Source organism: Rhodotorula paludigena (assembly GCF_050403205.1).
Source record: "Rhodotorula paludigena JCM10292 DNA, Rt_paludigena_JCM10292v1_ctg4, whole genome shotgun sequence".
Lineage (NCBI taxonomy): Eukaryota > Fungi > Basidiomycota > Microbotryomycetes > Sporidiobolales > Sporidiobolaceae > Rhodotorula > Rhodotorula paludigena.
In genome coordinates this window covers 590,928-616,005 of record NW_027481454.1, presented here as the reverse complement: position 1 = coordinate 616,005, position 25,078 = coordinate 590,928, and the positions used below count along the sequence as shown (strand labels likewise).

Below are 25,078 nucleotides of genomic sequence, written 5' to 3'. Positions count from 1 at the left end.
CTCCGTCTCTCGCCGACGCCTGCAAGCCCACGAAGCGGCTCAAACTGCAGCGCGCTACAGCCTCGCCCATTCGCGTCCCCTCCTCTTCTTCCCGCTCCTCCTGCCCAACCCTCCGTCCCTCACCGCCGCCGCCGCCGCCGCCCCCGGACCGACGAGTCCCTCCCACTCGACGCTCGCCACCTCGCTCGCCTCCTCCGCAGCCCTCGCACTTGTCCACCCGTCGTCGCCCGCCCCTCTCCGCCCGTCGAGCACGGCCTCCTCGCCGACCACCGCATCATCACCATCATCAACAGGAGGGGAGGTCGCTCTCCGTCGCCGCAGTCGCAGCAGCCGGCGCGTCCTCCTCCTCGTTGTCCTCCGCCGGCGGCCGTCGAGTTCCTCGGTGAGTTTCTGCGCAATCTCGTCGTTGGTCGCCATCCCTCCTCCTGTCGTTGCCGTTGGTGGGTGGACCGAGGGATCGGAGGAGGACGAGGAGGACGAGAGGAAGCGCGGCGGGCGGAAGAGGAGGACGACGAGGCACGCGACGACGAGGAGGACGAGGAGGAAGATGAGCTGGCACTTGCCCGAGCGGCGCTGGTACCTGCGACCCCACACCGAGGGACTCGATCAGTCTCTCGGGAGACCCCAGCGAGCAGAGAGGGAGGGAACCGCAGCGCACCTCGCGGCGGTGCGCAGCTCGTCGGCCGCGCCCTTGACCTCTGTCCCCATCTGCTCGACGTTCCAGTCTACGCGGTCGAGGAGCGTGCCCTGGTCGATGACGAGGCTCGACAGGTCCTTGAACATGTCGGCGAGCTCGGCGATCGACTGGGCGATCGCCGTGATCTCGTGCGTGCGCTGGTCGACGGCCGAGAGCGCGCTCGACGTGGAGGGCGCGAAGAGCTGCTGCTGCGCGAGGGACGGGGTCGGAGCGGAGGTGTAGGAGGAAGAGTCGAGAACGGAGCGCGACTGTCGGCGGTGGAGGGAACCGTTAGCTGCCGTACAGACGCGGAGAGGAGATCGCTTCGGACACCAGCGACCCCCAGCATGGCGTGAGAGCGAGACGCACTGCTTGCTCATCGTCTGCGAGCGCGACGAGCGGGTCGTACGTTGACTTGTTCTGCAGCTCGACCGCGCGCGACTCGTTGCCCTTGAGTTCTGTGCCACTCCGCCGTCAGCTGCTGCCCCCTACATGAGTCAAAAGGTGAGGACCGACGCACGGCGCAAGTACTCTGCCTGCTTCTTGCGAAAGGCGGTGCTGAGGTCCTGGAGCTTGGTCGCGAGCGCCGTCTGGACGTTGGCGGCCATGATGAGGTCGATGCGCTTCATCTCTGCGTCGACGGCGTCGCGCGGGCGGGACTGGAGGAGGGCCTGCGACTGCTCGGCGATGCGGCGGATGAGGGCCTGGCACGTGCGGAAGTCCTGCCCGGGGAGAGCAGGTGAGCAACTGGGGCTTGTACGCGGAAGCGGGAGCGGGGTGGGGGTGAACGGAGCGGAGGGGGAAAGGCAGACGGACCGAGGTGATGGAGGTTGCGAGGGACTGGATCTCGCGCTCTTCGGCGGAGCGGTCCTTGAAGCCGGGGAGGAGGTGCTTGGCATGGAGCTTGTCGAGCTGAGCGACTGGGGCGAGTCGGGGGGTCAGTTGCGGGACATGGACAGAGGAGACGCAGTGGAGTGAGACTCGCTGGCAGGCTTTACGCGGAGAAAGATGTCGTCGACCTTGTCTGCGAGGTCGACCCACCGGGGCGGGAGGGATGCGGCGGACGAGGCGGAGGGGTCATGGGGGTGTCGGATGCGCGGGGTGGTGGAGTGCGGGATGAGGCCGGCCTCTTCGGTGTCGAGGTCGTCGTCGTCGTCGTAGCGCGGGTAAGGGGTTGCGGGGGCGTGGTGCGGGAGCGAGTCGCGGTACGAGAGGAAGAGGTTGGTGCGAGAGCGTACAAAGGGCTGCTGCTGCGAGGGGTGCGAGGGGCCCAGGCCGAGTGCCATGGTCCCGAGTGCGCGTGTGCTTCCCTCGCCTGCGCTGCTCCCGAGAGACGCGAGGCTGCGGTCTGAGGGTTGAGCGACGACGAGGCGGAGGGCGCCACACGGGCAAAGGCCTCGCTCCGACGCTCACACACAGTCGGTAGCAGCGACTCGCATGAGCACACCGCAGCCACCCCAGCCACAGCAGCCTGCACCCGCGTCGACTGTCACCTTCGACTCGTGTTCGTCCTTCCCTCTCCCTCCTCGTCTCGATCGCGCCGCACCCGTCCTCACCCGCTCTCGCGCCGCCACAGATGTCTACCATGCAGCAGAGGCTGCCCGCATAGCCCGGGACGCAATCACCGCACACCACGACCTCGTCACCCGCATCCACGACCTCGAGGCTCAGCTCTCCGTCGTACGCAGTGGCAACTCGCCCCTCCCTCGCACCCGTCCGCCCCGCTCACCTCCGCACCTGCAGGTCAAGCTCGGTCATCAGGAGGAGGCGAAAAAGGCGCGCGACGCACAGAAACAGCTCGATGTCCGTCTCCGCCTTCCCCACGTCGCTTCCGCGTCCGCTCCCTCGATTCACCCCTCACTGACCCTCGCACTGCCCCCTCTGCAGATCGGCGACCAGATAATCTACTGCGTCCTCGACGGCGACGGGTGTCTCTTCCACCGCTCCCTCGTCGCAAAGGGCCGCGACGGCGGGCGCGAGGCCGCCCGCGCCCTCATCAACCACCTCGACGACTATGCGGCAAGCAAGGGCATCCGCGGACAGCTCACCATTGTCGTCCACCTCTACTTGAATAAGGCGGGGCTCGCAAAAGTCTACCAGGTAAGACAGCCGGCGCATCAGCCTGAACGCCCTCTCCGCGTCTCTACGGAGCGCGCCTTCTCGAGCGCAACACTGATCATGGCCCGCGACGCGCAGAGCACCGGCATCGCCGACGAAGCCACCTTCTCGGCCTTTCTCCTCGGCTTCAACGCCGCGCACCCGCTCATCCTCGTTTCGGACGTCGGGCCCTCGAAGGAAGCGTCCGACGCCAAGCTCACCCAGTCGCTCAAGCTCTTTGCCAAGCTCCCCTCGACCAAGCTCGTCGTCGCCGGCGCCGCGCACGACGGCGGCTACGCGCACCTCTTTTCGAGCCTCGAGACCGAGGCGCCCGCCGTCTTTGAAAAGGTGACGCTCCTCAAGAGCTACGACGACCTCGCGTTCGAGCTCAAGCGCCTCCACCTCCGCACCGCCACTTTTGACGGCCTCTTCGAGCCCAGGAAACTCGTCGCGTGGGCCATGGCGCCCCCCGTGGCGCCGCACACCCCGAAGCGCCCCTCGCCCGCCCCGGCCGCGAGTGCAAGCGCACCCGCCGTGCCGGTGACGAATACGGCGGGACACGGCAAGACGCCCAAGACGGTGCGCAAGGATGTTACTGCCGCCGCGGCGCATAGTGGCGCCGCGGCGACCCCGACGGCGCCCTCGGCGGCCCCCGCTGCAACTAGTGCGGCGGCGGCGGCGCAGAGTGCGACGCCCGCGGGGAGTGCGAATGGCAACGGCACCGGCGTCAAGGTCAAGAAGTTGCGGCCGATCGACCCGACCAAGGTGCGTCTCGCGCTACCACGCCACGCCCCTCTTCGCTCCCTCGCTCGCGGCTGACCCGCCCGCCCCGCCCGCCCCCTTCTCGCAGCCGCTGCACAAGCAATCGACGCCCGTCTGCAACGCCTACTACCTGCGCGGGACGTGCGACCCCTCGCGGTGCCGCTACGCGCACGACTATGCGCTCACGCCCGCGCAGCTCGTCACGCTCCGGCAGGACGCGAAAAAGAGCCCGTGCGCGACCGCGCTCCAGGGGAAAGAGTGCGCCGTCGAGGGGTGCTTCATGGGGCACACGTGTCCGCGAGGGGTTAGGTGCGCGTTTGGAAAGGCGTGCAGGTTTAGCGCTCCCGGTACGTGCGCGCCCCGACTCTCGCTTCCTCTGCGCTCGCGTGGCTGACTCGTGTCGCGGCTCTGCGCGCGCGCGCCACTCGCAGGCATGCATCCGCCGGGGACCAAGGGCCGCACCGACGGGTGGGCGTGGCAAGGTCCCGACCTCGGCCCTTCGAGCGTCGCGCAGCGCAAGACGGCCGGCCGCACGCGCGGGGTCGTGTTAAGCTCGGAGGATGATTCTGACGACAGTGAGGAGGACGGGAGCGGGTTCGAGACGACGAGTAGCGTCGATTAGGTCGGGCCCCTTCTCTTCCTCTCGAACTGAGTCATACGAGCCGCGCTCTTGCCGCACGTCCGGTTGATTACACTGCATCGCCTCTGGCTGCTTGCCTCATGTTCTCGCATCTGTGCGTTCTCGCTGTCTCGCTTCGCCTTGCTCGCTCGGCGACAAGTGCCATTCTCGACACCGCTTCTATTGTTCGTCTCGCTGTGATCGCCTACCCCAGAGCTGCGCTTCGGGCCCGCCTGCAGAGACGTTCGCGTCAATGATCGCTCGGCTAGCGTCGTAGTGGGAGAACGTGCGGGCGACACTGCGAGAGCAGTGCCTTCCGCTGAAACGACGCTCGTCGGACCACGGGCAGAGAAGATTTGTGTAGCAGACGCACAAAAAGTCGGCGGAATCGCTGCGATGAGCTGTACGGAGCCGTGTCAGCGTCGAGCATCCTCCTGAGAGATCGCGACAAGGAAGAAACGGACCTTAAAGGGGGAGAAAGAGCGCGCTCAGAGACCTGTTGCGAGAGACGGAACCGCGTAGTGAAGAGGGGGGGTCAGCGCTTCGATCTCGCGAAGAGAAGGAAGCACCGAGTGCGTTGCTGTCTCGCTCTCGTCAGCCCCGTTAGCGACCGCTGAAGCCCGGCGCGAGGCCTCGTCGACGAACGGTGCCCTTGCGATTTTCCATGTGATCGTAGTAAATCATGGATAGATGTAGATCTGGTCCTCGGCGCCCGTAACGACGAGGTAGCCGGTACTCCTCCTCGTACTTCTGGCCGAGGTAGTTCTGGACGTGGAAGACGTTGTAGATGTTCTCGTCGTGGTAACGTTCTTGATGTGGACGAGTAATCTGCTTGGCCTTGACGTCGACCTTGACCTGACCTTGACCTTGACCTTGACCTTCTTGGCGTTGACAGCCTTCGAAATCATCTTCAAACATGACATAACGAACGCGAACCTTCTTGAGGTTGCGGTACTCCCAATCGAGAGGGTATCTCGATGAATATGAAATAGACGAAGACGACGAGTAGATGCCGACCGAACGAAACATGCCGACACCTCGCCAATCTCCTTGTTCGATCACGCGCGCACGATGATCCAACCATTTCGGGCAGCCCGGGAAGTAGTTCGATGACGACGATAGGAGAGACTGCCCGAGCGGAACAACAACGCACCGAGCGAGCAGACGAGTTCGAGAGAAAGCGCCGGAATGTACCATCGACCTCGTCGGTCCGGACGGAGACACAGACTGCGACGTGGGCAGGATCAGCGCTGGACAGTAATGCGTAGATCGTTGCCTGCGGCGTCCGGGATCTGTCTGCGAACGAAGAGAGGAGGGAAGCGCACCAGAGAGAGTCGTCGGGATTCCGACCAAGCGACGCAGCTGCGACAGGGCGAGGAGGGATGCGGGTGTCAGTTCAGGATAGCAACCCGGAATGGATTGAGAACTCGTGGACAAGCCAAACCACCCAGAGAAATTCGCGACACGAGCGAGCTCTCGCCCCTGTTGGGCGAAGAGCGAAGGCGGCTTGAGCGAGTCGGCGAGGCCATTGGCGGCACTCAACGGGGTGCACGAGAGCCGGTCGGCGTACGAGAGCCCCCACCACAGCTCTGAACGCCACTGAGTCGTCCGCCAAAGCGCCTGTCGGGCGAGCGAAGGAGGACGACACGCGCGAGATGACGACGACGCCACGAGCCAACGTGGCGAACAACCAAGACGAGCGGGAGGCGAGCGAGACCAGCGCGATCCAGAAACGGTACTGACCGGTGTGAATCTGCTGCACGGCCGATAGAGCGAGCCGACGGGACGGCGAGTGAACGGAGGAAGGGAGAGAGGGGACGAGCGGACGAGGGGGGGCAACAACGCCACTATCGCCTAGAGCAGGGCGGGCGGAGGTGTATGCAGGCACAAGAGCAAAGCAGACAGACACTCGAGGCACCCACGCCCTTGCTTGAGCTGGCTGAAGAGCGCGCCGAAGTAGCCCTCTTTGCCCTCGCTCCTCGTTCGCGCCTTGTTCCGCTGTCTTTCTGGATTGATCACATGCAGGCGTGCACAGAGATGAGAATGTCTGTTCAGGAATACAACGGACATAAGGCCACGCAAGATCGCTAGTCATACAACTACGCCTCAAGCTCGACTCCCGAGTCCTCGTCGAGTCCTCCCTTCAGCCCCGCCGCCGTCCTCGCGACGGTAGTCAGCGCATCGACGAGCGCATCCTTCGCGTCATCGACAGCCAAGTCGTTGTCGTCCGCCGCGACGGCCTCGCTCAGGCTGCTGCGCGCAGGCGACGGGAAGAAGGCGCTGCCGAGGAGGCGACGAACCGCCAGCGCCTGGACGTGCAACGATGCGTTGGGCTTCAACACTTCCTCGTCCGCGTTGCCGTCGAGCTTCTCGACGTAGACAGCCTCGCGGCGCACGAGGAGCCAGCTGAAGACGATTGTGGCGAGCAGGTCGATCTCGGACGTCGGCTCGAGCGTGGACGAGGTCGGTATGAGGCTGGCAAGTTCGGTCGCAAGTGGACCTGAGAGGGCGGGGGCGAGGAGGCGGAGGAAAGGGCCGATGCAGGCAAGGCGCTCGAGTGCCGCGACGTCCTCCTTCAACCCGAGCACGAGCTGGCTCAGGAGTGTGCGCGCTGCACCGAGGTCCGCGCGCGCGCTCGCCGGACGCGTGCCAGCCCGGTAGCAGGTCAAGAAGACCTGAGCAGTGACGGCCAGCGTGCGCAAGTCGGAACCGTCCACTGTCGCGCGAGACACGCGCTCGATCGCCGCGTCGACGTCGGACAGGCCGGCGAGCGACTCAGCGGCGGCCTGTCCGGACGGCGACGTTGCCGTTTCTGCGGAAACGGCGACGAAGATCTGAGTCCACGCATCGCGCAGCGACTCCTCGCATGCGGCTTCTGCGAGAACGAGAAGCGGGACCGTGTCGCTCGATGTCGCGAGGTCTTCGAAAGACTTCGCAGCTCGGATCGAAGGCGCGAGCAGCGTGCGGACCGCCTCCCACTCGCTCGCCACGGCGACGTCCACAAACGAGTCGGTCGCCTGCGACCGCGCCGAGTCGACCTTCTTGCGCTGCGCGACCATCCGATGCCAGAGGACCTCGGCCCAGCGCGGGTGTCCGAGTGCGAGAAGATGGATTGCGAGCAGGGCGTCGACGGCTGAGCGTGATGTTGTGGGCGAGAGCTGCGGCCAGTACGGCGAGCGCGAGAGGTTGGAGAGGCGGAGAAAAGTGTACAGGCGATAGATGGTCGGAATGCGGTCGCCTGCGTTACGGTGAGCGAGATGAGCTTTGTTCCCACAGGACAGAATCAACAGGACAAGAACGCACCGACACTCGCCTCAATCTCTGCAATCCGCACCCAAGCGACCGCCTCTTCGACCTCTTCCTGGCCCACTCCCGACTTGTCGCGGGCGAGGGTCAAACCCGTCAGGTGCCTTACACCCCAGACGAGCGCCTCCTTGACCAGTGCAGCGACGAGGGCAAGGGGTCCGGGCGCAGCGACAAAGCGCAGGAGCTCCTTCCTCGCCCGCATCGCCGCACTGCACGACTGCCCGTAGGTCGACGCTACCGCGGATGAGGCAGAGATAGCGCTGAGTGCGCTGACGGCCTGCACGCGGCGGCGCGCGCGAGGGGACAGGGTCGAGGCGGAGCGGGAAAAGAGCGGGAAGACGAGGTAGGCGAGGGCGATAACGACAGTGGCGGCACCGAGCGCGACGAGTCCGCTGAGAAGGGACGGGTGGATACGTTCGACGAGGGTGGCGTCGGGCGACAGATCGCGCCGTGCGAGACGGCCGGTCAGGACGCGTGCTGCCGTCGCAGTGAGCGCTTCTTCGGCGGCGACAGCGGAGGTGGACACATCGTAGCCGAGGCCGCCGGCGAAGCTCAAGCCCATGAACGAGGCGAGCAGAACGCGACCGCCGCTGCCGCTGTTGGTCGACTCGCCCATGAGAGCGCTCGGCGAGACGGACAGCTCGTCGCCAGACGAGACGGGAGAAGGCGGGAAGACATGCGGCATCGGCACCCCCGCCTGTCCTGCCGACGCAAGCGTCTCGAGGTGCGCCTGGTTGAGCGCCTGGACGTGCCGGTAGTCGCTGGTGAGGGGCGGCGACAGACCGGCTGTGCCCGCCGAGCGCGCCTTCTTAGTCGTCGTGGCGGCAGCGTCGGCCTTGCGTCCGCGCTTGGTCCCTGCGGCGGTGGCGCTGCGCCTGCCCTTTGCGGCTGGCGCGGGCACGGGCGCTGGCTCGTCCTCCTCGTCGTCGTCTTCGCCCTCGCCGTCATCGTCCTCTTCCTCAGCCTTCTGTCGCAAGCGCTCCTCCTCGCGCACCACCTCGAGCTCTGCACGGCGGCGGTCAAACTCTTCGACAAGTCGGTCACCGCCGCCGACCATCTCGCAGACCATGCTCTTAAGCATCTCGAGGTCGCTGTCGCGCGACTCGCGCGCGAAGCGGAGGTAGTCGATGTACTCGCACGCTTTATTCAGGATGACGCCCTTCGAGAGGTTCTTGGCCGGCTCGATACCGTCGACTAGGCCGGCGGGAGTCTGAGGGACAGCAGCCGTTGCAAGCTGGAATTGCGACGCCTTGCGCTTGTTGACCGGCATCTGTAGCGAGTAGGGCTTAGTGGACGTCCGAATCCCCGTTGGAGCAAGTGGCACGCACCGAAGGCAGAGGCTTGAGGTGGCGAAGCGCGGGAATGGTGTCCCGGAGCGTAGCGAGCGCATTGTTGATGCTGTTGCGGTACTTCTGCTCGACGGCGTCTGTCGGTGGTGCTCTGTTAGCACAGGAAAGCGACAGTCGAGGCGGAGAAGACGAACTGTGCCCGCGCTCTTTCTTGGCGCCCTTCTTGCCGCCCTTCACCGGCTTGTCCTCCTGCGCATCCTCACCCGCCGATGCTTCGGCGGCAGCCTTCTTGCCCGCCGCCTTGCCGGACGGTGCGATCGCCGGCTTGAACGCCGACGAGCTGAAGTCAACGTTTGCGAGCAGTTGTAGCGGCGCTGTGACAGGCAAGAGACATAATTAACTTCTGGCGAACGGAGAGAAAGAGAAGGGCGGACGTACGAGCCTGGTGCACCCCGTTCTGCAACCCTGCGTTCACAATCACGTCCAGCGGACTCGGCTGGCGGGATGCTCCCTTCGCTGCCGGCTGCGGCTGCGACGGTGGCAAGACTGGCAAGTCGGCCAGCTGCGGCGTGACGGGCGGCGCCTGGCGGTTGCGGACGGTGCGTCCGCTTGCTTGCAGGAGTGCCGAGGTGCCCGGGTCCTGCTTAAGCGAGAAAGCGTACGGTCCGGCGCGCGGGTTGGCCGTTGCCTGCAGGGGCTGGACGGCGATGCCGGCTGTCGCGGCGAGAGACCCGAGAGCTTGCGGCGAAGTGGAAGCGGGCGGAGCGGAAAGGGCGGCCGACGGAGAGAGGGAGACGAAGGATGTGGGCGAGCCGTACTCGGCGCCGGTCTGCTGCAGCTGTAACGGCGAGCCCGCTACAGAAGCTGCGGGCCCGAAGATTTGCGAGAAGTCGAAATTCGACATGTCGTTCCCCTGTGCGACCAGGGGGAATGCGGCAGCCGGGGCAGAGTAGGGCGAGGTGGCGGAAGCAGGAGAGACCGTCTGAACGGGAGCGGACGGAAAGGGTGCGAGGCGGGCGGACGCGGTCGATCCCGGGCTGAAGGTCGAGGTGCAGGGTGTAGCAAACAGCGACTGGAGAGCGTCCGTGTCGAACTCGCACGAGAGCGAGCTGAAGTCGCCATCGAGCGGGAACGACGGCGACGAGGATGATGCGAGGACGGCGTCGATGTCGAATGCGCTGCTCGACGGTGCGTTGGATGCACCCGAGTAGCTGTAGTTCGACGCATGGAACGGCGAACTCGCTCCTTCCGAGGACGCGCCGCCCGACATGCCGCTCGTTCCCTCGTCCGACAGTCCCGCGCCAGCTCCGTCCAGGTCGCCCAGGAGGGCTCGCTCAAGCTCCTCCTGCGTCATGATGCCCGAACCACCTTGCTGAGCCCCCGCCGCACCGCTCTCGAGGCTCGGCGAGGCGAGGAAGTCGAGTGCCGAGGGGTCGTTCGATGTGTCGGAGGAGTCGGTTTGACCTGCTCCTGCGAGCCAGTCGGTAGTGAAGGCGCCGCCTGGGCGGAAGAGATCGTCTGCGCTCATCCCTGCGCGGGCTCGGTGTGTGCGGGAAGCGAGAGAGAGGGCGAGAAGCGAAGTGGTTCGACTCCCAAGGTCAACCCCGCACTGGCGCCTGCTTTCGCGTGCTGCATACATTCGCTGGCGTCGTACGACTCGGTTGCAGACGCCGCGCACTCGTTCGAGTCGGACGTCCGAGGCGCACAGGGACCTCCGTCATTCCATTTGGCTACACCTTCTGCTCTTCCAACCTAGCGTCTGACCGCCACCTCGCCCTGAACATCGCCTAGGGCGCCTCCCATCCCTCCGTGTTGCGCAAGAGCTTGTAGAAGAACTCGATCGCACTCAGGTGCGCGTCGACGTGGATTCGCTCGTCGACCGTGTGGAAGTTGAGCACCTGGTCGAGGCGCGACGGCACAAAGCGATAGATGTTTGGCGTGAGCGACCATGTCCACTGCACGAATGTGCGAGAAGCAGTCAGTCGGGTTGCTCAGGGGACATGCAGAAGAGAGGCACAAGCACGGAAGCGCACCTTGGTGTCCGTGTTGGCGACCATGCCGCTCGGGGTCACGACCGCGTCCTTCCAGATGTGCCGCGTCGTGCCCGCCATCAGATCCCACGCCGGGCCCTCGGTCGGGGTGAGCGGCGCCGGCTCGATTCCGCTGCCCTCGATGACCGACAGGCGCACAACGTTGTTGCCGATGTCGGCGTGGGAGCCATACGACGAGAAGTTGAGGCCGAGCGACTTGACGACGGGTTCGACGACCGAGTTGATGCGCTCAAGCGTAGCATTGACGGAAGACAGGAAGTCGATGCGGTAGTTGACGGACGCCGAGGCGTACTCAGGAAGGGCGTTGCTGTGTCGCATCTTGCGTCAGTCTCCGTCAGATACAGAACAAGGATGGCAGTGAACGCACATCTTGACACCACCCTCGATGAGGTCGACCGCCTGCGTGGTAGCCAAGAAAGCCCTCGCGATGGGGTCCGCCTTGGCCATCTCGAGCCCAAGCTTCTTCCAGGCGCGCGGGTTGCGCACGCGCTTCTTCCACTCCTTGTCGACATCGCCATAGTCGGCAATGCACTGCAGCTGCTGCAAGACGGGGTTGCCCTCGCGCAGACGCGGCGTGTCGGGGTGGTCCTCGAGCGCAGCGATGATGCGCGCGAGGGCACCGATGCCGGTGTGCGGGCCGCGCGGAATGGAGGAATGTCCTCCAGTCGTGAGCACCTCGAGCTTGAGCGAGACGGCGCCCTTCTCAGCAGTGCCGAATCGCGCGAGCGTGCGGCCGTATGCGTCCTCAATGCCGGTGAATCCCTCGTCCAGGATGAATGCGACTCCGTCCTTGCCGTAGCGCGCCTCAATCTCCTGAGCTAGGAAACGGGCCGAGCGAGAACCGCCAATCTCCTCGTCGAAGCCGGACGAGAGGATGATGGTGCTGCAGGCATGCTGACATCAGCTCAGTTGTCAAGGCTACAAAGGCAAATGTGGCGTACCGAGTGGGCTCGAAGTCGTCTTCGATAAGCTTGTCGAGCGTGGAAAAGATGGCGATCAGCGTGTTCTTGCAGTCGGTCGTGCCGCGTCCCCACATCCAGCCGTCGTCATCGAGAGTTGCGCTCCAGGGCGGATAGGTCCAGCTGTCCATCGTTGCCGGATTGACAGGGACAGTGTCTTGATGCGCCATCAGAACCTGGAGATCAAAGGTAGGCGTTAGCGGGTTTCCTCAAAGGTGACGTCTAATGCTAACGCACGATGGGCTTGAGCTTCTCGTCGCTGCCCTTCCAGGTCAGCAGCAAGCCGTACTGCTGCACCTTGTCGACGTCGAGTTTGGCGTACACACGCGGGAACGTCTTCTCGAGATAGGCGTGCAGGTTGCCCATGACCTCGAAACGCGGGTCGGTGTGATCGCCCATGTCGTCGAACGACTCGGTGCGCTGCGTGGCGAGCGCAAGGCAATAGCGCGCGGTGGAGGGGCGCGGAAGAACAGGGCGGGCGTCGTTTGATCCGAAGTCAGCGGAAGCCAGCTGAAAGTTCGAGAGGTGGAGAGGCGGACGCACCACCTGGACAGCGCCCTGCAGCCGCTCGACGGCGAGCTCCTTGTAGCCGTCCTGCTCGTGCGGCTTCCAGTCCGGCCCGACGTTCCTCGGCTCTACCTGGACAGGGCATTTTGCGCTCTCAAGGCGCAGAGCGTTCGAGCGGGCGTGCGTACCGCCGCAGCTCGGCAGAACGGGCGCATAGCGATGCGGGACGGTCAGAAAGAGCACAGCGGGCAGCAGCAGCACGCAGGCGGCGATGCGGGATTTGTACGATGGCGCAACTCGGCCGGACGACGAGGGCGGCTCTCCCGCGAGAGGCAGCGTTTCGGCCTTGCTCACTGCGTACACAAAGTCAGCAAATACTCTTCGTGAGTAGCATTTGCCTTGTACGAACTGGTGTGAGGCTTTTGAAGGAGGAAGAGGGCGAGCCGGAGGTCGGCGGCAAGCCCCACACTTTCCGCCGACGCTCCTTGCCCCCTGTACGATTCGTTTTCGACATCCACTGATGTCTTGCAGGGCTCGCTGTGCGACGCACGGGAGAAAGGATCGTCTGCCTCAAGCGCTGATAGTGTCAAGACGCCCGATGAGATGAGACTGAAAGGTATGACATGGCATTCAGGTATCGAATTGCGAGAGGGGTGCGAAAGGGTATGTACGTGACAACGGGTCGTCAAGGAGCGGCACAGATACAGCTCACAGCGGAAAGGTGGAGATGTGGGACGATACACGGCAAGAGTCGCGCGCTTCCGGGCGGTCAGCCAGCCTCGCCAGTTGCGACGACGCGGCTCTTGATGAACAGGGTCGAGAAGAGGTGCTGGTCGCCGAGGCTGTCGTAGAGCGGGACGTGGCGGTAGCCTACGAAAGCAGACAGGATAAGCGCGCGGCCCGAACGACCGAGCCAAACGAGCGCACCTGGCAGCAGCGCGCCGACTGCGATCGTATAAGCACCGACATGTTCGCCCTTGCCTTCCTCCATCGCGGACTTGACGTTGCCTCGCGCGTTCAACACTTCGAACCGGAGGAAGACGAGGTCGAGCATGCCGGGCGATGGGTGCGACGAGAAGGTGAACGAAAACTGCGCCGAAGAAGACGCAGAGGAAGACGATGTGGAAGAGGAAGAACGGAAGGAAGGGTTGAAGGCATTTCCGCTGTCAACGAAAGTCTGGTCAGCCAGGCCGGGCGCTTTCAGGAACGCGTTAGAAGACGTACAGGACGACCGGAGTGCGTCGCTTCTGCGGGTTGACGACACCAGGTACGTAGAGCGAGACCTCGACAAAGGGGTCGACACTGTTCGAATCGCTGTCGGTGCGGGGCGGACGAGGAAGTTGCTGCGCCGAGATGACCTGAAGCGAGGCGAGATCAGCTTGCGGCTTGGCAAAAACACGGCGCAGGCGGACCTCGACTTCGAGACGGTACTTCTGGGAGCGCAATGCAGCGACCTTATCCTTCTCGGCGCCCTTCTTGCGGAGGAATTCGGGCTTGAGGATGTAGCCACACCGGCCAGCGCGAGCGAACATCGCCGAGTTGAGCTCCATGCCGATGTCTGCGGGCGTGCGACTGGTCAACACTTGATCCGGGCGAAACGAAGAGCGGACTTGGCGCACCGAAGGTCTGCCAGTTGAGCGCGACGAGTTGGACGCCCGCGGCCCACATGTGGTGAGGCGCAAAGTTGCTGCTCGTCAACCTACTGCCCTTCGGGTACGCGCGCGTGAGATGACCGCGGTTATGGCTGACAAAGTCCTGTCGCGTCGCCTCGTCGCGGAGCATCTTGATCAAGCGGCTCTCGCCGAGCGAGATGACATGCGTCGCGGCGTACTTCTCCTTCTTGTTGAAGCCGCGCGCTTTGACCCCGATGGTGTAGACGAGAAGCGAGGCGAGCGAGTGCGACATGGCCATGTCTTTCGGCTTGGTCGGAATGGGCGGAGGAGACGGCATCGGCATGGCGGGCGGTGAGACGGACAACTCGCTGCCGGTGATGTTGTTGGAAACCGTACTCGGTGTGAGACTGGGCGTCTGCGACGAACGGGACGAGCCGGCGCGGAGGATCTGCGGACGGTGCGAACTGGTCGAATCGCTGCCGCGGAATTGGCGAATGGCACGGTAAACTGCTCGTGTCTAATTTAGTGTTTGCTCGTGATGCATACAAGCGTAGCCGCTCACGCTTGCTGTTCTTGAAGTCGCTGTCCGAGCTGGACGTGGACGACAGCTCGCTTGAAGACGAGTCGTCGCCGCTCGGGACGAGTTTGAGCGGGAAGCCATTCTCGTTGGACGTGATCGACTTGTTCTTGGCCTGGAGCACACTTTTGTCAGTGTAAATCGATGGCTCGTGGGTGGACTGTACTTACCTTGATGAGGAAGCGACCTTTGAGGTCCGCCGGGCTTGGCAGCTTTTCGAGGTCCTTGTCGTGCTCCATCTCGTCGATGCGCTTGCACACGAGCCGATCACCGAGCGTCTCGTGCAGAATCGCGGCGAGCTTGTCCTGCTGCTCGAGCTCGCAGTGCACCTCGACGCTGAGGACGACCGGGTAGGGCGAGGCGAGAAAGGCGTATTGCGCGATTGCCTGCAGGACGTTGCGCACGGGCAGCTTCGTCGTGAGGGTGTGACCGTGTGTGACGGCCGGCTCGCCGTTGTCGCCGTCCCACACATCGACTATGGAATTTCGAATCAGCTGGACGAGCATGGAAGAGCAAGAGGTGAGGCTCACGCTCAACGCTGCGACAGCCCTGCTGCAACGCGCGAATGTACCCTTCGACGGTGCTCTTGCCCTGGAACTGGCTGCCGATAAGGTAGGTCTGCGATCGACATGTCAGGAGAGTCGAGATCGCCGACGAGCGGACCACGCACATTGTGGCTCGAGCTGATGAAGTACTCTGGCATTGGCCGCGTCATGTCCTGCTTCGTCTCGTCCTTGATGACGGCATTGTCGGACGACATGAGGAACGAAGCGAAGCCTTCGAGGTCGACGGCGCCGGACAGCGGACTGGCGTACTTGGCGAACGTCTTGGTGAGCGCCGGGTCAGACGGGTCGATCTGGCGTTCACTCAAATCAGAGACCGCACACGCTTCCGAGAGTGGAGCAGAGCGCACGCCCTGCACCTCGCGGAGAAACTTGGACCATGCGACCTCGTCGAAGCCAGCCTTCTCCGCACCGAGGCAAACGTGGTAGATCTCCTCAATGTCCGCTCGGCGCTTGAGCAGCTTGACAAACGCCTGGAATGCCTTGAAGTCGAGAAAGTCGTTCGGCGCGGCGGTTTTCTGCGGAGCCGACCGTTAGTGTCTAGCATTCGACCAGGGCACGCGGGAAAAGCCTACGCGGAAAGCGTCGGTAATGTCGGCTTTGCTCATGCCCATACCGAGTCGAGCGCAGAGCGCGTGTACCTCGGACTCGTATACGACCTTACCCGCTTCTTCCGCCGTAGGTTCCGGCTCGCCCGCCGATGCGTCGGCGAACCCGCGTACGATACGACCCTCCCTGAAGCCCTCGAGCGTCTCTTGCACGATCTGCAAGTCTTGCTGCGTGTTTGCGACGAAGTGGACGAGCTTGAAGGCGGGACCGCCGAGAAACGAAGAGGACGAGGTCGGGACCGTGTAGATGACGGTCATCCAGCGGGGCTCGACCGAAGGAGGCAGATGAAGCGAGGTGCGGTACGGCGAGCCAGCTGCGCCGAAACGAAGGTCCCGGATGCGCGAGAGCGGGACCGAGGCATAGTTGCTTGCGCGAGAGAAGCCTGCGTCGGACACATCGTCAACAAGGGCCGTCATCGACGAGCGCAAATAGCTCACCTAGCCCTGGTCCATTCTTTTCCCAGCACAGACGCACGTCCTGCCCGCCGACGACGCCGATGCCGACCTCGAGCCCTACTTCTCCATCCTCGGGCATTTCGCTCGCCAGCTCGAGCCAGACCCTGCGCGACTTGACACGTCGCGCGCTCTTGACCGAGACCTTGAGCAGCTCGAGACCGGGCTTGACGAGCTGACCGGGAATCACGAAGGTACTGCCCGACTGGCGCGAGGCGGACGAGCGGGAGACGGCAGGAGGCGGTGTAGGTGCGGGGACGTCTTTGCGGTCTGACGGGCGCTGCTCAGCGTGCGCAGGTGGCTTGACCGGGTCAGCTGGCTGATGTAAGCTCTGCTGGAGAGGAGCTGCGGCGACGGGAGTCGCCCTCTCAACCGCGATGGTTTCATCAGTCGAGGGAGGAGAACCATGAGGTTGAACGTCGTGGCAGGCCTCGCCAGGCACAGCGCTGGCCTGGCTGGCCATTCTGAGCCTGCTCTGACCCGGACTAGTCGTGCTCAAGAGTCCAGGTTGGAGGTGAGGGCCGAAGGAGCGAGCGCTTCCGCTCGTTCGGCTGCCTCCTCCCTCCCACGCGCATTTCCGTCTGCCTCGACCTCGGCATGCTTCTTTTCTTCAGCCGCTGGATCCGCTGAAAGATATCTAGATGCCAACAACTCTAGTACGCCACAGTTCCCACCAGTTGCAACAGCCGTTCCGACTCGACCGGCTCCTGCAGCGGCCGGTCGTGCTCCTTCGGGTCGGTCACGCCGTTGCGCTGCGGCCGGCCGTACTCGTGTCGCGGGACGACAACGAAGGGAGCAGGCCTGGGAGCGGGAGCAGTGTCAGTCCCGTGATCAGCGACCGGAGAAAGCGGGAAACGCACCAGTGCGTTGTTGCGAGACGCTGCTCGAAGCACTCCGCCCGCTTGGCGAGCACCGCCTCGCTCGCCATGCTCTTCGGCGCGTAGCACGTGTAGACAACAACGCGGACCTGGTCTGCCGTCGGCGTGCGGTTCCAGTGGACCGTGCGCGAGTCCCACAGGATCAGGTCGCCCGGCGAGGTCTCGACCTTGATCTCCTCGACGCCGGGCTGCTTCTTCAGCCAGCGAATTTCCTCCTCGGTAAAGGTGTAGCTGCGCTCAGATACCGTCAGTGGCATAAATCGGCATGACACGGAGCCTGACGTACTAGTTCTTTTCGCCCCAATCCTGCTCTGGCTTGACGCCGCCCGTCTCGGCAAAGAACCGCGGCAGCAGCTTGTGCGAGCCCTTGAGCACGACAAGCCCACCGTCATTTGGTCCGCTCCGCGTCATTGCCAGCAGTCCCTGACACAGCTCGAACTGCAGGGACGGACGGCTGCCCGTTAGAGGGACGTCAGGGTCGATTTCGGAGAGTCGATCGAGGAAGCCAGGCGCGTACTTCTTGGGCTCGGGCTGCTGGTCAATGTGAGGCCACCGCGCGGCAGGCTGCAAGTCGGTCCGCGCGTGCGTGCCAACCGGCAACGAGAAGTTGCTGCATATCAAGCATATCCAGTGAGCAATGTCTGCAAGCTCATTTCTTGCAGTCCACGTACATGGCATCAAACGACACAATGAGCTCTTTGCTCCCCCAGAGCTGCTCGAACGTCTCGATGACTTGCGGCTCGCTGCGGCAACAAGATGGATGTCAGCACGAGGGTGTACTGACCACCGCGGCAACACTTGACTCACAGTCGTGCGTCCCACACCCACTTCTCGTGTCTGCGGAAGGGCACCAAGGGGTGAGCGCTTGCGTTGCCGGCGCAAGCATCAGTGACGAGCGAGGTGCGAGACGCACGCGACGCCATAGTCGACGATGAGCCCATTCTCGCCGATTGGCAGGTGTTCCGCGTTCCACGTTGACTTGTCGTCCTTGCGCCAGCCGAATTGAGCCGCCCACTCGTAAGCTCGCTCTTCGTACTGCTTGGCGCGCTCAGCGGGAACGGCGCCCTTGACGACGGTGAAGCCGTAGGTGTCAAGTTCGCGCTTCCAAGCCGGTGTCGCGTCGGGCATGCTGATAAAGAAGACTGTGCGTCCCAACGAGCAAGCGAGATAGAAGGAGGTTGGGCGAAGACGGAGGGAGTCGAGGGACGAGAGGGAGCGGGACAGGCGCAGCGGTCAGCAGCTGGTCTCCGGTGCGGACGATAAGCTTGCTGCGGGCGGCTCGACAGCCTCACGGCAGCTGCGGAGCTTAGACGCGCCTGCCGGTACGGATCGCTGAGAGAGCGGTATCGAGTCGGTCGGGCAGCGGTAGCGATCTCGGCCGGGAGTTCCCGGTCGCGTGCGCCTATGTGTAGTGTAGCGCACCTTGTACGAGCTCTAACTTCGTGTGAGGAGATCAGCAGGAGCGAGCAGGCGCACACGGCGAACGCAAGAATGGGAGCGAGCGGTGAGACACTGATGAGAGCGCCGGCCCGATGCCGCCGGGGGGCAGTTCCGGCAGAGTGGGCTCTGTTCCTTCGCTTCATCGTCCAGTCGTGTGACTGGCTAGGGTGCTCGAGGGCGTCCTTCCCACTATCTCTAGCGTGTGGACAGACGTCTCCGCGGCTCTCCCGTTGCTGGACGCTGTGCCTCTCCCGCTTGAGCAGCAAACAACGCGATAACGCCATGAAGCGCCCCTCATTCAGCATCTTCGCCCCGAAGGTGGAGAAGACGGTGCTACCTGCCAATAATTGCCACCAGACTTGGTGGAAAGACGCGAGTCTGCGCCGCCTCAACGCTTGCGCTGCAGTCCTCCTCCTCGGCTCCTTTGTCTGGTGCGCCGTTCTTACGTACCTTCCCGCTCGTGTGCTGACGGCACCCTGCGCAACAGCGGCTTTGATGGTTCGGTCCTCAACGCTGCGTTCGGCATTCCCGCATTCCTCGAGGACATGGACCAGCCCGACTCGAACAAACAGGGACTTCTCTCGGGCGCAATCTCCCTCGGCTAGTGCGTTGCGCCTCCTGTGCAAAGTCATGGTGTCGTGCTCCCCTCATGTCTTGACAAGATGCTGACCGCGGGTTGGTTGCAGCCTGATCGGCTTCTTCCCGTCCTCGTGGGCGGGCGATCGCTGGGGCCGCAAGTGGCCGCAGCTCTTCGGTTCAGCCATTGTCATCGTCGGTGTGATGGTCCAGGTCTTTGCGATCGGCGGCTGGAACTGTACGTTTCGTGGTCTGCCCAAGGCTGTCGTACTGATACTTACGCAGCCCGGAGCGACCGTTTCTCTTACACAGTCTTCGGCGGTCGGATCATCATTGGCTTCGGCGCAGCCTTCCCTTTGACGCTCGGTTCGACCCGTACGTCGAGAGGCCCTTGTCGCGCGCGTGCCTTTGCTCACATCCTAGATTATCAGACCTCTTCGAGCTCGCGCACCCGCGCCAGGCTGCTGAGATGGTCACCCTCTTCGCAGCGGTCTACTGGATCGGCGCCGTGCTCGCGGCATGGGTCACGTACGGGTCGACGTTCATCGACTCGAACTGGTGAATAAGGCCTCCTTGCTCTACGTGGGCGTGACTGCTTATAATGCGCATTGTACAGGTCCTGGCGCCTGCCGTCTATCCTCCAGTGCCTCGCCTCAGTCATTCAAGTTGCCACGCTTGCCTTCGTGTGCGTCTCACATCTCATGACCGTGAACGCCGCGGGAATGCGTACTGACTCCCTGCTCACGACGTTCGAAGGCCTGAGTCCCCTCGCTGGCTCTGCGCGCAAGGACGCAAGGAGGAGGCTCACGCCATCTTGGCCAAGTATCACGCGAACGGCGACCCGGACGACGAGCTCGTCCTGTTCGAACTTGCCGAGTGCGTGCACTGGAGACTCTTCCGCAAGCGCGCACCACTGACTGGCTGGTGCACACAGAATCACAACCGCACTCGAGCTCGAGGCTTCGATCCCGTCGTTTGGCTACCTGGACTTCTTCCGGGGCAAGGCCAACCGCTACCGCCTCTTCATGATGATCTGGATCGGATTGATTGTCCAGTGGGTCGGCAACGGCATCATCTCGTACTATCTCATTGCCGTCCTCAACTCAGTGGGAATCACGAGCACGGGCCAGCAACAAGGCCTTAACGGAGGGTGCGTCTTTGCTCCTCGCATGCGGCATTCGGTCACTTCTTTCTGTCTGTACAACTCGACAAGCACTTGATGAGCATGAAGACTGATCTCCTGAGCACACCTTATGTAGTCTGCAGATCTTCAACCTCGTCGTCTCGGTCATTGCGGCTGTGTTTATTCAGCGCTTCTCCCGCCGTTTCGTCTGGCTCTTCTCAACCATTGGCATCCTCATCTGCTACAGCATGTTCACTGCGGCAAGTGCTGTGTTTGAGCGCAACGGCGACAGCAACGCAGGACGTACTGCCGTCGCAATGATTTTCCTGTGCGTTGTCCTTCCTTCTTTGTCTACGCCGGTAATAAGCGCCTGTACTCACTGGCGACCAACATCACAGCTTCTCTGGTCTGTATGATCTGAGCTACTCCGGTGCGTAGCCGTTCTGCCGCGCTGTACCTCCAGGCCGCCACGTCGGACTCCTCAACCTTCGGAGCCACCCTCGCAGTTCTCTTCTACTCCTACCCTCTCGAGATTCTTCCCTACCGCATGCGCACAAAGGGAATGGCCGTCTGCCTCTTTGCGGACTATGGCGGTGAGCTTTCTACCCTGCCCCGCTGAGCGCTGGACAGACTGGACGTGCTGACGCCTTCCGCTTTGCCCAAACTGTTTACTGATGACTCCGAACACTGCTGCAGCGTTGTTTTTCAACCAATACGTCAACGTGATATATCCCCTCTTATGGATTCACTCGACTCCACCCCTCTGACCCCTCCATTCGCAGCCGATAGGCTTCCGAAACCTGGGTTTCGCCTACTACTACCCCTACATCGCCATCATTGCCCTCAACCTGGTCATTGTTTGGTTCTTCTTCCCAGAGACTGCTGGCTTGACGCGTGCGTACCCACTCGCACCGAACTTTAGGATCTCAGGCTGACCTTCCCAACTTCCGGCTCCGCAGTCGAGCAATCCGCTGCGCTCCTCGACGACGACGTCAAGGACAAGATCGACCAAGCAGGCAAGGATGCTGTCAAGGATCTTGACGCCAAGTCGTCAAAGATCGTTGATGCGTCCGACGCGTGAGCGACACCTCGGGACTGAGCGGGGCGGCGAACTTCAACTGTTGTTTCTGTGTCTCTCGGATAGATGTGGTAGAATTGTAGAGTTTTCGATAGAGTCGGTACCCTGACAATGTCGTTCAACACGCATGAACGAAGGGCTTCAGCGGCTCAGCCTGGGACGCTGGACGACACATACTTATCGCCATTCCTGCTCTTTCAGTCTGATTTTCTGCTGACCAGTGAAGTTGCCGCTAAAGTGGAGTCAAACGGGAAAGGCACTGCAATGCGTTCGAGGCTGCTATGCTACAAGTCGGTTGCGCGCATTCTCACGCCTTGAATGGGCCCACGGCGTCGGCGCCCGCGACGCTCTTGATGACTTCGAGACCGTTGTTGAACAGGTTGTCGATGATCTCCTGGTTCGTCGCCTCACTCGACTCCTTTCCCTCCTGCTTCGGGTCAGTGAAGTAGTCGCTGTCGGCAAGAAAGTCCAGTCAGTCTGGCTGCCGCAATGAAGGACTCGTATTCGACGTACCCATTCTTGTACTTCTCAGAGTCCCTCGCATCCGGCGCGGTCGCAGCCCAGAGCGCCGAGAGAGCGCCCTCATCCGGTGCACGCATGAGAGGGCGCACAGCGGCCTGGATCACGGCCCCGACAGCCTCACCGTACGCCTCGTCATACTGACGAGTCTGCCCAGTAGCAACCGCGCCGGGGTGCACCGAGTAGGCGAGGACCTTCGAGGGCGGCTGAAGGAAGCGCTGGACCAGCGCCTTGGCGAGGGCCGCTTGCGCAACCTTCGTGCGGGCGTAGAGCGCAAGCGGGCCGATGTCCTTCTTGAACTCGTCGAGCGTGCGGAACTTGTCGCCGCCCCACTCCTCGTTCGGGCCAGCAAAGGTCGCGCGATGCAGCTCACTCGCCTCGAGAACGATGCGGACATCCGAGCCGGGCTGCTGCGACGTCTTCTCGAGTACGGGAAGCAGGTGCGAGAGGAGCAGGATGTGCGAGAGGACGTTGATGGTGAGGTGGGCGCTGTTGCGGGGAGCAGGTCAGCCCGACTACCCGCCGATAAGGTACCTGAATATGCACGCACTCGTAGCCGTCGTCGGTCAGGGTGAACTTGTTAACGCCGAGGCCAGCAATGCCGAGGAAGCCGTCGAGACGGTCGTGCGACTCGGCAAGGTCCTTGGCGACCTTCGAGACGGCCTTGAGATCCCCGAAGTCGACAACGCGGGCGTGCACCTCGCCCGACTCCTTGCCGCCCTCGTCCGACGCATCCTTCCACTGGCCGAGGATCCCGCTGAATCCGTCCTGGTAGTCCTGCGGTGCGCGCGAGAGCTCGCCTGTCTTGATGTACCCGATCGCAGCGTCCGCCGTGACCTGCTGCGAGCCGAGAATTGTGACCTCGGCACCGTGCGAGTAGAGCGTGCGCGCAACCGAAAGGCCGATGCCGTTCGTGCCTGCAAGAGCAAGTCAGTCGCCGATTGAGCTGGTCAACAGGAGCGCGGCACGCACCGCCGGTCACGACGAACTTCTTGCCCGACAAGCTGGGCACGTCCTTCTGCGAGAATGAGAGGCCGAAGACCTTGGCGACGAGACTTGACACTGTCGACGAGTCGGGTCAGCAAGCTGTCCCACGCGTGGCCCTGACGGCGAGCTGGCGGGCGCGCAGCTCCTGGGCGTCCTGTGGCATCGCGCACTTATTGCTTTGGAAGAGTGGTAGGGTGAAGAGAGCCGGGAGACCCAGCGGCATCTTCGACCTTCGCAAGGCGAGGTCGTCGTCATCGCGTGCTTGTCGCGTGCGCTCATCGCGTCGCTTGCATCTCTGTCTTGAGGCGATCTTGGCAGCCTGATCACAAAGTTCTGCTCTGTTGGTAACGCTACGTGGCTGTACAACTCAACCTGACGCTGCTGCGCTCGGGCAGTGCAACCAGTCCATGTCTCATCAGCTGATCTCGAGGGTGATGCGGGTCTGGCACGCCGCGGTCGAGCCGCTTCTGTGCACGAAAAGCTTGATGAACCGGTAGAGACGTGATCGTCATTCGAAGGAAGAATTCCAGGGCTCAAATCGCCTTCTCAACATCGGATTGCTCGCTCGCTGCTCACGGCATTCAGACTTGTGCTCCCTTGTCGAGAGTTTTTGGACAGCAAAGATTCATGGCAGTGTGTCTCGGTGCGTGAGAACTGAACAAGAGAGGATAGATAAGGAGAGGCATGGGCGAAGAGCGGAAGGCAGGAATAGGCGGACCCCAAAGAAGGAAGCTTACGCCTTCTCCGGCGCGAGGACGTGCTGCGGCAGGCGCTCAGCCTCCGCGTCGTCCTCGAGCCGGACTCTCCTCGTCCTCTTCTCCCGCAAAACCTTGACAACCTTGACGACGACGGCGACGGCGAGCAGCGCCTTGAGGACACTCCACGCGACGAAGAACGCCGTCGTATGCGCAATGGACCGCGCGAGCAACGCAGCCGAGTGCTGGAAGTGCTTAAACGCGTGCGAGACCGAGTGCGGCGCGTCGAGGTGCCCACGATGACCTTGATGACCGTGCCGGTGCGGCCCGGTGCCGTGTACGCCAGCGCCGTCCGCCTCGTAGTGGTGAGGCTGATGGTGGTGCTTGCGACCGCGACGCGATGGCTCGACGATCAAGTCCTCCGAGTGACGGAAGTCGACGTCGCGGTCAGATGCAGGCCGGCGCAGCATCTTGCGCGAGCGGAAGAAGACCCAGGCATCCTCCTCGTCGTCGCCGTCCAGGCCGTGGTGAGGATGGTGGCGCCCGGGCGGAGGAGGGGGAGGTGGAGGCACGTCGTTGCCCTCGTGCGGCGGGCCGCGATGAGGATGACCAGGGGGAGGAGGGCCACGAGGCGGAGGGCCGCGAGGAGGAGGGCCACGAGGCGGATCGCCGCGCGGAGGAGGGCCTCGCGGAGGCGCAGGATGACCCTGTCGACCACCAGGAGGCGGAGGCGGGAAGTCGCCGTGGTGGCCGGGAGGGGGAGGAGGTGATCCGCCGTCCCGGTGCGGAGGACGCGGGAACTCGCCGTGACCCGGCGGCGGCGGGGGCGCATCGCCGTGGTGGGGCGGCAGTGCAGGAGCTCCAGGCTTGCCGCGCGGCGGCGGCGGCGGCGCATGGTGCGGGCCTTCGTGCGGTGGCGGACCCGGAGACGGCGGTGGCGGCGGCGGCAATTTGCCCAAAGGAGGTCCCGCTTGGACCACATCATCGTGGTCGTTCGGACGGCTTAGAACGCCTTCGAGGAAGTCGTCGAAGGCTTCATCTTCTTCGGCCTCAACGCTTTCGGCCGTGACCGCCGCGAAGGCGGCCTGAACCTCTGGCCCGCTCGACGAGCCGCGCTCGCCAAGCTCGGATCCGTGAGGCTCCGTGACCGGGTGGATGTGCTGTGGCATGAGACCGACGCCATCGGCAAGAGACGAATTGGCATCGGGCGAAGCTGCGGGAGGCGCAGCCCGGGCTGATAAGGAGGAGTAAGTGGACCCGCCTGCGGACAGGTGCAAGGCATCTGTACGGGACTCACCGAGCACTGCAAGCAGAAGCAAGCTGGTGACCGCCTTCATGCTCAGTAGCGATACGATAGGGTGGCGGGTGCGGGTGCTGCGCGCAGACGGGAGCAGGAGGGGTGCAGGACGGAAGGCAGGTCGCGAGGCGTGTTAGGGTGCGAGGTGGGCTCTAGTACACCGACGTAAGGCCAGCACGAGGCGAGCGAGAGGCAGGAAACAGAGAGCGAGATGTGCAGCGAGGAAGCGGGCGCGACTGAGAATGCGCAGCAAGTCCGCCTGCGCAGGGCGGCATTCAAAGCGGGTCGCCAAGGGTGATGACAAGCGCAGCGCAGCTGTGTCGGCCTTTTCTGGATCATCTGCGTGTCCAACAGCCCCTTTGCGCAGGCTGTGTCGCAGTCAATCTCCCCTGCGCACCGCGCACG

The 25,078-nt window shown here is 63.5% G+C and overlaps 8 protein-coding genes across 8 annotated transcripts; 2 read left to right on the top strand and 6 right to left on the bottom strand.

Moving 5' to 3' along the window:
* Window positions 1–54: 54 nt before the first annotated feature.
* Window positions 55–1,962, bottom strand: TLG2 (t-SNARE syntaxin TLG2; the record flags this gene model as incomplete). Its single annotated transcript, XM_076646444.1, has 6 exons — window positions 55–580; window positions 659–945; window positions 1,046–1,134; window positions 1,197–1,398; window positions 1,493–1,596; window positions 1,662–1,962. 6 exons carry the CDS (start codon window positions 1,960–1,962, stop codon window positions 55–57), a joined length of 1,509 nt encoding a protein of 502 aa, XP_076508200.1.
* Window positions 1,963–2,113: 151 nt separating this feature from the next.
* Window positions 2,114–4,157, top strand: JCM10292_004907 (uncharacterized protein; the record flags this gene model as incomplete). The annotated part of the gene is made up of 7 exons (XM_076646443.1): window positions 2,114–2,180; window positions 2,253–2,356; window positions 2,420–2,479; window positions 2,564–2,776; window positions 2,873–3,538; window positions 3,624–3,882; window positions 3,967–4,157. The coding sequence occupies 7 exons, from the start codon at window positions 2,114–2,116 to the stop codon at window positions 4,155–4,157; spliced, it is 1,560 nt and encodes a 519-aa protein (XP_076508199.1).
* Window positions 4,158–6,253: 2,096 nt separating this feature from the next.
* JCM10292_004906 (uncharacterized protein) lies at window positions 6,254–10,277 on the bottom strand (the record flags this gene model as incomplete). The annotated part of the gene is made up of 5 exons (XM_076646442.1): window positions 6,254–7,392; window positions 7,458–8,730; window positions 8,789–8,886; window positions 8,944–9,123; window positions 9,188–10,277. The coding sequence occupies 5 exons, from the start codon at window positions 10,275–10,277 to the stop codon at window positions 6,254–6,256; spliced, it is 3,780 nt and encodes a 1,259-aa protein (XP_076508198.1).
* Window positions 10,278–10,536: 259 nt separating this feature from the next.
* On the bottom strand, window positions 10,537–12,780 carry CPS1 (Gly-Xaa carboxypeptidase; the record flags this gene model as incomplete). The annotated part of the gene is made up of 7 exons (XM_076646441.1): window positions 10,537–10,704; window positions 10,783–11,107; window positions 11,168–11,683; window positions 11,742–11,935; window positions 11,997–12,179; window positions 12,303–12,619; window positions 12,672–12,780. 7 exons carry the CDS (start codon window positions 12,778–12,780, stop codon window positions 10,537–10,539), a joined length of 1,812 nt encoding a protein of 603 aa, XP_076508197.1.
* Window positions 12,781–13,035: 255 nt separating this feature from the next.
* PLC1 (phosphatidylinositol phospholipase C) lies at window positions 13,036–16,543 on the bottom strand (the record flags this gene model as incomplete). Its single annotated transcript, XM_076646440.1, has 12 exons — window positions 13,036–13,136; window positions 13,194–13,429; window positions 13,491–13,624; window positions 13,679–13,824; window positions 13,886–14,386; window positions 14,442–14,571; window positions 14,627–14,931; window positions 14,987–15,074; window positions 15,127–15,312; window positions 15,370–15,537; window positions 15,595–16,010; window positions 16,066–16,543. 12 exons carry the CDS (start codon window positions 16,541–16,543, stop codon window positions 13,036–13,038), a joined length of 2,889 nt encoding a protein of 962 aa, XP_076508196.1.
* Window positions 16,544–16,733: 190 nt separating this feature from the next.
* JCM10292_004903 (uncharacterized protein) lies at window positions 16,734–18,086 on the bottom strand (the record flags this gene model as incomplete). The annotated part of the gene is made up of 6 exons (XM_076646439.1): window positions 16,734–16,881; window positions 16,941–17,189; window positions 17,245–17,568; window positions 17,630–17,701; window positions 17,766–17,795; window positions 17,872–18,086. 6 exons carry the CDS (start codon window positions 18,084–18,086, stop codon window positions 16,734–16,736), a joined length of 1,038 nt encoding a protein of 345 aa, XP_076508195.1.
* Window positions 18,087–18,680: 594 nt separating this feature from the next.
* On the top strand, window positions 18,681–21,178 carry JCM10292_004902 (uncharacterized protein; the record flags this gene model as incomplete). The annotated part of the gene is made up of 14 exons (XM_076646438.1): window positions 18,681–18,829; window positions 18,886–19,002; window positions 19,085–19,212; window positions 19,287–19,349; window positions 19,406–19,532; window positions 19,591–19,659; window positions 19,731–19,850; window positions 19,909–20,124; window positions 20,234–20,425; window positions 20,496–20,527; window positions 20,604–20,690; window positions 20,794–20,819; window positions 20,880–20,991; window positions 21,057–21,178. 14 exons carry the CDS (start codon window positions 18,681–18,683, stop codon window positions 21,176–21,178), a joined length of 1,560 nt encoding a protein of 519 aa, XP_076508194.1.
* A 304-nt stretch (window positions 21,179–21,482) lies between these two features.
* On the bottom strand, window positions 21,483–24,713 carry JCM10292_004901 (uncharacterized protein; the record flags this gene model as incomplete). Its single annotated transcript, XM_076646437.1, has 6 exons — window positions 21,483–21,627; window positions 21,689–22,183; window positions 22,245–22,611; window positions 22,667–22,749; window positions 23,419–24,589; window positions 24,674–24,713. 6 exons carry the CDS (start codon window positions 24,711–24,713, stop codon window positions 21,483–21,485), a joined length of 2,301 nt encoding a protein of 766 aa, XP_076508193.1.
* Between the last annotated feature and the right edge of the window lie 365 nt (window positions 24,714–25,078).